The sequence below is a fragment of the Procambarus clarkii genome, chromosome 80 (genome assembly GCF_040958095.1).
Source record: "Procambarus clarkii isolate CNS0578487 chromosome 80, FALCON_Pclarkii_2.0, whole genome shotgun sequence".
Lineage (NCBI taxonomy): Eukaryota > Metazoa > Arthropoda > Malacostraca > Decapoda > Cambaridae > Procambarus > Procambarus clarkii.
This window is the reverse complement of record NC_091229.1, coordinates 6,518,450-6,529,853: the sequence shown is the minus strand read 5'-3', so window position 1 is coordinate 6,529,853 and position 11,404 is coordinate 6,518,450. Positions and strand designations below refer to the sequence as shown.

At 47.2% G+C, this 11,404-nt stretch overlaps 1 protein-coding gene across 1 annotated transcript in view; it reads left to right on the top strand.

Moving 5' to 3' along the window:
• Nucleotides 1-9,558, top strand: part of LOC138357815 (filaggrin-like) — a 106,224-nt gene extending 96,666 nt beyond the window's left edge. The window contains exon 71 of the mRNA XM_069314992.1: nucleotides 9,466-9,558. Coding sequence (XP_069171093.1) covers nucleotides 9,466-9,558 — 93 coding nt within the window. The remainder of the gene's footprint in view (nucleotides 1-9,465) is intronic.
• The last annotated feature ends 1,846 nt before the right edge of the window (nucleotides 9,559-11,404 follow it).

The following is an 11,404-nucleotide window of genomic DNA, read 5'->3' as shown; positions in this document are numbered from 1 at the left end:
TACTGGAGAGTCACTGGAGACGAGAGACCTACCAGAAATATGGAAGACGGCTAATTTGGTCCCAATATATATAAAAAGGTGACAGACTACAGGCCAGTGTCCTTGACTTCTGTATCATGCAAGGTGATGGAGAAGATCGTGAGAAAAAAACCTAGTAACACATTTGTAAAGAAGGGACTTCGTGACAAATCGCCAACATGAGTTCAGGGAGGGTAAATATTGCCTTATTGGCTTAATAGAATTCTACGACCAGGTGACAAAGATTAAGCAAGAAAGAGAAGGATGGACGGACTACATTTTCTTGGACTGTCAGAAAACTTTTGCCACAGTACCCCATAAGAGACTGGTACATAAATTGGAGAGACAGGCAGGAGTGACTAGTAAGGTGATTCAGTGGATAAAGGAGTACCTTGGCAAAAGGAAGCAGACAGTTACAGTGAGGGGTGAGGCCTCAGTTTGGCGTGAAGTCACCAGTGGAGTCCTAGAGAGCTCTGTACTCGGTCCAATCCGGATTCTGATATACGTAAATGATCTCCCGGAGGGTATAGACTCATTCCTCTCAATGTTTGCTGACGATGCCAAAATTATGAGAAGGATTAAGAAAAAGGAGGACTGCTTGAGGCTTCAAGAAGACCTAGACAAACTGAATGAATGGTTGAACAAATGGTTGTTAGAATTTAACCAAAGCAAATGTAATGTAAAAAGATGGTTGTAAGGAGCAAGAGGCCAGATACAAGGTATCATTTGGGAGATGAAATTCTTCAAGGGTCAGAGAGAGAGAAAGACTCGGGGGTTGATATCACGCCAGACCTGTCCCCCTGCAGAAGCACGTATAAAGAGGAAAACATCAGCGGCATATTCCAGGTTGGCCAACATATGAACGGCATTTAGAACCTTGTACAAGGAATCATTCATAACTTTGTATACCACTGTTATGAAAAAGTTACTTGTTATGGGGGGTATGAGGTATTACTGAGAGGGCCAATAGCTAGAATCAAGATGTAACAAAAATAGTTGGTTAGATAGGCCTGGCCCCCAAGGAACATAGGTTCCTGTTAATGCTTCAAGGTTTTAGACTACAGGTCTGCTGTCTAGTATACAATCATCTACACCACTTCAACAGGCTTAATGGATACACCTCAAAAAGTAACTTATTTATTAAACCCTCTACCAGCCCCCCATATACATTACTATAAAACAACACTTTACCACACTATCTTACGTTAACTACCTTGGTCCATAGGCAGGATACAAGGCTTACACTTGGGCAAAACTAGTGTAAAGTCTACTTGAATAGAAGTACATGAAAGGCTTGAAGCAGCCTGGGGTAAGTACGTTTTGTCAAAAGAAGGAACAAAACCGGGAAGGCTATGTAGCACCATCAAATGTGCGGAATAATCAGAGGGCGCTAAATATCACCAAGGATGCCAATACGAGAACAAAAACGCATAAGGCGAACGATATCAAAAGTATCCGAGTCACCAAGAATTCTATTGAGGGAAAGGTGACCGCGAGGGGCGGTCGGAAAGCAAGACACACGCTCGTCCTGGAAGTCAGGACATTCAAGAAGGACATGCACGACCGTAAAAGGAACAATGCAATTAGGACAATAAGGAGCAGCGCGGCGCTCCATCAAGTGACCATGGGTTAAGCGAGTATGGCCAATACGCAACCTCGCCAGAGCTGTTTCCCATCGCCGGTTACGGTGGTAGGAGGACGGCCACGAGGAAACACAACACTTAAGAGTACGTAGTTTATTACCAGTAACAGACGACCAAGAAGCCTGCCAACAGGTAAGGACGGAGGAATGGATAACCGGGTAAAAGTCGGAGGAATGGATAACCGGGTAAAAGTCGGACTATGGAATACCTTTATGAGAGATGGGACTAGAGCGGACAGCTTCCTTCGCGGCAGCATCCGCATGCTCATTTAAAGACACACCAATATGGCTGGGAACCCAACAAAACTCAACTGACTTTAATTTACTGTGAACAAGAAACAGCCAATGTTGGATCTCGACAACTACTGGATGAACCGGATTAAAGGATCCGATAGCCATGAGGGCACTACGAGAGTCAACAACAACTACAAAGGAAGACTGACAACGAGAAAGCAGGAGACGAAGAGCATAGAGAATAGCATAAAGCTCCACTGTAAAGATGCTAGTCTCCGGAGGTAAGTGACACATATAAGTGCAATCAGGAAAAATAACAGAGTAGCCAACACCGTCCGCAGATTTAGACCCATCGGTGAAGACAGAAACGGAGCGGGAGTGAAAAGAAAAGTGCTCAAGGAAAAGGCGTTTTAGAACAGTAGGAAGGATAAAAGCTTTAGTGTTGCAGGTCAAGGATGTACAAAACCGCGGAAGCGGGACTCTCCACGGGGGCAAAGAAGGAACAACATGAGGAGAAACATTAGAAATACGAACGGAAAGAGAATCCTGTAGGCGAGATAACCGGACAGAAAGAGGGAGGTGGTGAAGAGGAACAGGAACCACAGGAGGGGTAAAAGTTAAAGCACGACAGAGGCGAGAGGAAGGATGTTTTAAGGACCGTGCAAGATAGCGAAGACAGTAGCGATCACGGCGGTCCTGGAGAGACAGGAAGCCAGTGTCAACATACAAGCTCAGGACAGGAGTCAAACAAAAGGCACTAGAACTGAGGCGCAACCCAGTATGGTGCAAAGCAACAAGATGGCGAAGAGTAGAAAGAGATGCAGACGAGTAAGCAGGGCAACCATAATCGAACTTAGACTTGATGAGAGAGGAATGTAAAGCAAGGAGAGTGCGCCTATCCGCCCCCCAAGAAGTATGTGGACAATACCCGAAGGAGGGTATTGTCCCCTCCTATTGACAATTGTATTGTCTGAGTGCCTTAGAGCACTCAACACGGAGGTAAGAGATATGGGGAGACTAAGACAAACGAGTGTCAAGGAATAACCCCAAAAGCTTCGCAGAATCTTTGTACTCAAGGGGATGACCATAAAGTGACAAAGAGGGACGAAAAACGACCTGTTTCCGAGTAAAAGTCATGGCACAAGTCTTAGAAGTAGAGGACTTGAAGCCATGATCGGTGGCCCAAGACGACACGGCATCAATTGCAAGTTGAAGCCGGCGCTGAAGGAGAGGCGAATCATCACCCTGACCGCAAAGGGTAAGATCATCGACATAGAGAGCGGAGAAGACACCTGAAGGAAGAGAGGAAAGAAGACCGTTGAGGGCAACCAGAAAAAGAGTAGTGCTCAGAACACTACCCTGGGGCACACCTTCGTATTGCTGAGAGCGGTACCAAATTGCACCCGAAAGGAACGACGAGGCAGGAAGCTGCGGAGAAAGTGAGGGAGATGACCACGAAGGCCAAAAGAATGAAGTTGGGATAGAATATGATATCGCCAAGTGGTGTCGTAAGCCTTTTCCAGGTAAAAAAGGACGGCAACAACGGAGGTCTTCACAGCAGAAGCAGTACGAATATAGACCTCCAAGTTCACCAGGACATCTGTCGTGCTGCGGCACTTGCGGAAACCAAATTGAGAAGGGGAGAGGAGGTGATGGTATTCCAGGAACCACATCAGACGAACGTTAAACCATACGTTCAAAGAGTTTGCAGACACAACTTGTGAGGGCAATAGGGCGAAAGTCCTTAGGGGAAGTACCCAGAGACCCCAGTTTGCGAACAGGGAGGACAACGGCATCGAGCCAGTCCTCAGGGACTGACGACGACTCCCAGATCCGATTATACAGACTCGGAAAATACTGAGACGTGCACGGAAGGAGATGGCAAAGCATCTCATAATGAATACCATAGGAGCCCGCCGCCGTAGAACCGCAGAGGGCCAGGGCAGAACGAAGTTCAGAGAGAGAGAGAAGGGATCATTATAGGGAAGCCGAAGACGAGTGCAGAAACCTAAAGGACGAGACTCAAGGACAGGTTTACGAAGAAGGAAAGATTTGGGAAGATGTAGACCAGAGTTAACAGAAGAAAAGTGGGAACCCAGTTCGGAAGCGACTTGCAACGAGTCCGCCACAAGAGTACCAAGCAGGTGAAGGACCGGTGAAACATCGGGAACGAACTTACTCGCTATCTTGCGGATACGCTTCCAGATCTGTGGCAGAGGAGTTTCAGACATAATTGTGGAGACATAAGATGCCCAACATTCATGCTTAGCCGTATGGATGGCCCTACGGGCCACCGCACTCGCTTTCCGAAAGAAAATAAAAGAATCGGCCGTCTACCGACGGCGGTGCCTCTTCCAGGCTGCACGCTTACAGCGGACAGCCCGAGCACAGTCTGCATTCCACCAGGGAACGCACTTCCGTGGACCCCGAGAGGAAGAGCAAGGAATAGAGCATGGGCAGCGTATGAAGACAGTGTCATGAAAAAGGAGGAAAGCATGAGGGAGAGGCAGAAGGGAGAGGTCAGAGAGAGCAGCACTGAGGGTAAATAGGTTCCAGTCCGCCTTAGCAAACTGCCACCTAGGGAAGGAGAGGGAAAGGCGAAAAGAGAAAAAGGAAACAAGGATGGGGAAATGGTCACTGCCATGGAGGTCATCAAGAACCTGCCACGTGAAATCTAAGTAAAGAGAAGAAGAGCAGAGAGAAAGATCAAGACAGGAAAGGGTGCGAGTCCGAGAGTCCAAATGAGTGGGCTCACCAGAATTCAGAAGAGACAGGGAAGAAGAGAGGATAAACGGCTCTAGATGGCGACCCCGGGTATTCGTCAGAACATCACCCCAAAGAGAATGACGACAATTGAAATCACCCAGCAGGAGCACAGGCTCCGGCAAGGAGTCCAGGAGGTCTTTCAAATCAGGAAGAGAAAGCGGGACACTCGGGGGGATATAAATGGAACAAACTGCATACCATTTCCTCATAAAGATACGAGCAGCAGAACAATGGAGAGGCGAAGGAAAAAGTAAGGGGACAAAGGGAACATCAGCGCGAATCAAGAGAGCAGAAGTATTAGGAGCCCCAGCAACAGCTGTGGAGGGGGGGGAGAGAAAGGAATAGCCACGAAAACGACCATTACGAGCACCAAGCATTGGCTCCTGGAGACAGACACAAAGGGACGAAAACCGCGAAATCAGAAGTTGGAGTTCGAGGAAATTGGCGTAATAACCTCAAACGTTCCATTGAAGAATAGACATCAACGAGAAGAGAAAGGACAACAACAGAGAACAAGGAAGAAACAAAGGCGAAAGAGCAACAGAGCACGTTAAAGAATATCAGGTTCGGGATCAGGGTCAGCAAAGTTAGGGTTAAGGGGCATAGGTAAACTGAGCAAAGACGGAGGGAAGGAAGGGGGAGAACAGACCAGAGGTGGGCACACGGGGTCCGGAGGAGGAGGAAGAGGAGGAGACAACGGAGAGGAGCAGTCAAGGACAGCAGCAGGAAGAGGGGGAGTAGAAAGAGGGGAGCACACCTCAGCAAGGGCAGCAACCGAGAGGGAAGCAGGGGCCAAAGAAACCTCTATAGTAGGAACAGGGGGCGCAACCACTGAAATGGGAGGGGAAGGAGCAATAGAGCCAGTAGTAGGGGCTGAGGAAGAAAGCGAAGCCTTTTTACCCACCTTGGAGGAGGAAGGAGAGGAGCCAGGCTTACGCTTCATACGTAAAGAGACCGGTGTCCCAGCAACTACGTACCGGGCAACGGATTCCAGCGTCTCAACAGGAGAAGCTGAACGAGAGTACACACGACGGCCGTTAGGAAATTGAAATTGAAATTGAAAAAAGTTTATTGAGGTAAAATACACACAAAGGGATGAGGTAGCTCAAGCTATTCTCACCCCGTTCAGTACAACGTGTTAGTACATACATAGACACACATCACAAACAATAAACCTGTTACCAAACATTCTGAGAGATAAACATGTACATTTCCTCCTTCACAAGTGGTATGGTATCAGACGTACACAAATACTTTTATGACCTAGTTATACGGATAATTCAACAAAATATTACAGTCTTGGTGCAAAATTCTTATATCTCTCAAGAATATCATCAACCTTTCCTTTGTGACACATCCAGGCTATTTGCTCAGGAACAGTCCTTATCTCAGTGTTTCTATATACATTAATCAACGGACAATCAAGAACATAATGGGCAAGGGTGTGAGACCTTAACATACCACATAGTTTACACTTTGTGTCATTATCATGAACGCCTATCCCATATTCCCAGTAATATTTGTACCCAAGCCTGAGCCGCATGTACACAGAGTCACTCCAAGCATTTCTCCTTTTACCATAAGTGAAAAGGGTGTTTTGACTCACATACATGTAGTGTTGCATGGTTAGACTTCTCTCATACATTATCCCTCTCCTCTCCACTCCTGCCTGTGCCTGAATATTTCTGATTTTGCTTCTTATTTGTCTCATTGTGAATTCACATTCAATGTGAATTTGTGGTTTTGATGTGGCACGTTTGGCCAAGTCATCCGCCACCTCGTTGAGCACTATTCCAACATGAGATGGAATCCACATGAATTTCACACTATGACCTTTCAGCTGTATCTCAGCTATTCTTCTCTTACAATCCTCAACTATAGACATGAAGACTGGGTTTCGACTGTTTAAGGACTCCAGTGCTCCTCGGCTATCGACAAATACAAAAACATTTTTGTCGCCGTTAGGAGAGCGATGGACATCCGCCTGTACCGACAGGCGGCGGGGAGAGTCAATAGATGGAGGAGAAGGATGGGAAGGAGGATCGAAGGGAGACGAGGAAGAAGACACAGGAGACATGGCAGACCGGGTAAAAAGAACGGGAACCCCAGACAGAGGACCAGGAGGGGGACCCTTCGGGACAGAACTCAAAGGAACAGAGGAGGGGGTAGTGGGCGTATCAGGGTCCAAGGCCCGGAAACGGTTGTGAGTCTGAGGAAGGTGGGAAGGATGAGGAGAGGAAGAGCACAACACGCGAGCATAAGAGACGTTAGCATAAGGCAGGAGCTGGCGAACCTGGCGAACCTGGCGCCTCGCCTCGGGAAAAGATAAACGCTCCCGATGCTTCAAGTTGAGGACGGCTGCCTCAAGCTTGTAATGGATACAGGCACGGGAGAAGGTAGGGTGGGCCTCACCGCAATTGAGGCAGCGAGCCTGGAGAGAAGTGCACTCCGACCTTCGTCCCTACACAAGGGACAGAGAGAGACAGTACTGGAGCAGCAGAGGGCACCATGCCCAAACCTCCAGCACTTGTTACAAAGCTGAGGAGAAAGAATATACTCCTGGACAGAGCACCTGGCACCAGCAAGAATGACTGAGGATGGAAGGGTCCTACCATCAAAGATGATCTTCACAACTCGAAGGGGTTGACGGCGACGACAACAAGGGGGACGAGTAAGCGAGTCTACCTGGAGGGGAGAATGACCTTGGGCATCAAGAATATGCCGAATGTCATCGTGGCAGTCCTGCAGATTCCGAACACCGGTTGCAACATGGGGCGGGAAGAGAATAGTTCCAACACTGGCATTCAACTAAGCGTTCTTTGAGACCTGAACAGGGTTCTCGCCAAGGCAGGATAAGGCAGCCAAGCAGGAGGCTGCATCCTGAGAAGGACCAGCAACGACACATGTACTGAGACGAGTGGGGTGGAAGGTAACAGACGCATCCACGGAATCAACGAGATGCCGATGGAGGGAGAAATCGTCAGGAGGCGCAGAATCAGGAGGGAGAAGATAAAAGTATTTGGCCCACGAAGCAGGACCAAACAAGGCCTGATACGCATCAGTACAGGATGAAAATAAGCGAGTGCGGCCGTGGCACTGACGGCGTTGAGAACCCCCAGAGAGAGAAGAGTCAAAAGGCGCAGTAGTCACAACGAGAGACTTAGCCGCACCAGGGGACGAAGTGGTCACTACTGGGGGCTTGAGGATCTACCCAACCACAGAGGAGGGAGGGGAGCTGGGAGAAAAAGTCAGGACAGTCAAAGGAGGAGCAAGGTCGGGGCCCAATGCAGCGGGGGCTACAGAGCCCGGTCTTCCAATACAGGCCGACTCGGGGGCTTGGTCGCCCACCCCACGAGCCTGAGAGGGTACAACAGAAACATTCAATGACAAATAGACGAAGAGAAAGAAATTCATCCACGAATGTGCCCCCATACCCACTATGGAGCCACAATTAGAAGCAGGACACCCAACAGGAAGCTATTGCCGATCATGCCGGGGCCCCCCAGGGGTGCGTCGTGAGTGTAAGCCCCACAAACGCCACCTTAAGAACCGTCAGTCCGTCGAGATCGGATTCAGCGACGAAAGGGGGACTGACAATAAAATGCTCCCCTCGCTCGAGACGTTGGGTACTACAGTTCTACGGGTGCAAGAGTATGCCTCCTCAAGCCCCCGGGCGTCAAAATAGAAGAAGTCCAAAGGAATAACCAAAACAAGCAAAAGGCCGGCAGGAAACGACAAGCAGATAGGAGAAGAGGGGGGGGAGAAAAACGAAACAAAAGGAAAAGGAAAAGCGATCCGGCACAATTAGAGAAGACAGCAGCAAGAGTACAAGGCCCCAAAAGGACAGAGGACTGTCCCGCGGAGCATCACACTCCAGCAGCCGTCCACTAAGCCCCCCTCACGGCGCCAACGGGCCGGATGGGTAGGGGGGTTAATAGCTCTAAGAATAGCTGATAACTAGTTCATTATTATATTTAATCAACAACAAGCTCAGTCTGAATGCTCTGGGAGAAACAAGATTCATTTTATGTTTGGCAAGGGCAACGGGAATAAGGCATACCCCCGATTTTAAGGAGCCATGATATAAATGTTATTGTAATTATATATCCTTCTTACATGATTCAATTCTATGAATTAATGTATAGTAATTATTTAGAGCTCAATTTGACCTCTGGTTTCCAACTAAGGAACCCAGGGTCGTAATACTCCTACCCCGTTCAGAGAGGAAAAAAATGTGGCTACTAGAATAGTAGTCATATTTTTTGTAAAAGAATAAAAGGAGAATAAAAAGGAAAATCTATGCAATAAAAGAAAATCAACCAAAAACAAAAAATTTTCTGCAAGAAAAAGCACAAAGGAATTCTCTGAAAGAAAAAGCACACAAAAATAAATTTTCTGAAAGAAAAAGCACACAAAAAACCGGGGAAGTAAATAAATTTGATACAGAATATTTAATGTCACAGGAGATCCTAAAAAATTAACTAAAGCATGACAGTTGGTATATGGCTTCCTGTGGCTCAGCTGAATGTTACTCAGGTAACCGGGACAGTGCATCAGCTATCACATTCAGCCGGCCCGGTAGCTGGGTAATGGAAAGATTGAAGTCCTGTAAGTACAATGCCCACCTGAGTATGCGTTTATTTTCCCCTTCATTTGGTTTATAAACACTAGTGGATTATGGTCTTTGTACATTTCCACTATATTAGTTGTTAGATAAACCTCAAATTTTTTACATTTTAACACTAATGGCAACGCTTCTTTTTCTACCACTGAATAATTGTGTTGTGCCTTGTCAAATTTCACAGAGTAATAGTATATTGGGTGGTTCACTTGGTCATTCCCAGTTTGCAACACCACTGCAGCAGCACCTAAGTCAGATGCGCCAACATGAATTTTAAACGGTCAGTCGAACCTTGGACTAGCAAGCACTGGGGCGGAAGCTAAAATCAATTTCAAATTTTTAAACGCCTCGGCACAGTCTGTTGACCACTTAAATTTAAGGGCCTTCCGCAACAAGTCGGTGAGAGGCGTGGCGACACTGGAAAAGTTCTGACAAAAGCGCTGGTAGTACGCACACATAATACCAATAAACATTTGAACGTCCTTTTTAGACCGGAGCACTGGATACTCCACATTTGCACTGATTTTATCTTGCCGAGGTAACACTTTTCGTTGGCCCACTTCATAACCGAGGTACGTCACTGTGCCTTGGCCAAAATGACACTTTTTGCATTTAAGGTTAGATTTGCACTTTTCAAAACTGTGAACAACTGGTATAACCTGTGTGGTCAGCCCAATTTCTATCAAAAAGCACAATGTCATCTAAATACACCCGACAATTTGGCACATTAGTGAGCAGAGAGTTCATTAGCCTCTGGACCGTTACAGGGGCATTACGCAAGCCGAACGGTAACACTTGATACGCGAAGACACCATCGGGTGTTACGAATGCAGTTAGTTGCTTAGCACGTTCGGTGAGCGGGATCTGATAGTATCCTTTTGAGAGATCGAATTTCGAGACGTATGTGGCATTTCCGATCTCGTCGATGCAGTCACAATGGTCACCTTGTTGAGCTGCCGATAGTCGGTGCATAATCGCCAGGAGCCGTCTGGTTTGGTGACCAAAAGGCAGGGCGAGCACCAAGAGCCCTGGCTCAGCAGGATGAGGCTGTGCTGGAGCAAGAAATCGACTACGTTCTGCATGATAGCCTTTTTTTCTGGACTCATCTGATAGTGTTGAAGACGAATGGGGGTGTAGTCCGTCAACTTGACATCATAGTAGATGGCATCAGCCTGGATCGGGACCTCCCCGAACAGACTGGAGAATTCGTCAAGTAACGACTGCACCTCTTCACGTTAAGCCATCTGCAAATAGGACAGTCTCTCCTCCACAGCATTCACAGAACTAGAATTATTGAGAAAGAGATTAGTTGGGTCCCCAGAACAATCATCCTCTCCCCCACTGGAAAAAGAAACATTGGTTAAAGTTACGGGCCTGGGGCCCTGGAACTTCTTCAGACGGTTCAAGTGTACAAGCATCACCTGGTTACGCTTGTCAGATTGCCTCACTTTGTACATGAGGTCCCCAACCTTTTGTGTCACAATATAGGGCCTTCGTACTTGTGAAACATATTGTTCCCTAGCCGAGGCTTTAATACCAGGACAGGGTCACCAGGCTGAAACACCCGCAACTTAGCTTTAGCATCGTGTCGTTCTATCATATTTTCTTGGGCCTTCCCAAGATACTTTAGTGCATCCTCCTTGCAGTCCCTGAGTCTCTGGTGGTGTTGCACAAAGACAGCAGAACCTTCGGTCTACGTCACGTTCCCTAACAGATTCTCCTGTAACATTTGCAAGGGTCCACGAACCTTATGGCCAAAGACTAACTCAAAAGGAGAACAACCCAGTGAACTTTGTAACCCCTCATGAGCAGCAAACAAAACATAAGGCAGGTTCTCATCCCAAAATTTGTGGGAATTCTCGCACGATGTCTTCAGCATCTGCTTAAGGGTTTGATGGAACTGCTCAACTACACCCTGTCTCTGTGGATGGTATGGGCTAGAAACCTTATGAGTTATTACATGGTCCTTACAGAAGTTCTAAAAAATATCAGACTTAAAATTAGTAACAGTGTCAGTTTGCACGACCTGAGGCAGTCCAAGGTAGAAAAAATTGCAATATACAAGCAACAACAGTCTTTGCTCGGATGTTCCTTACAGCAAAAGCCTCAGGGTCGTGATACAC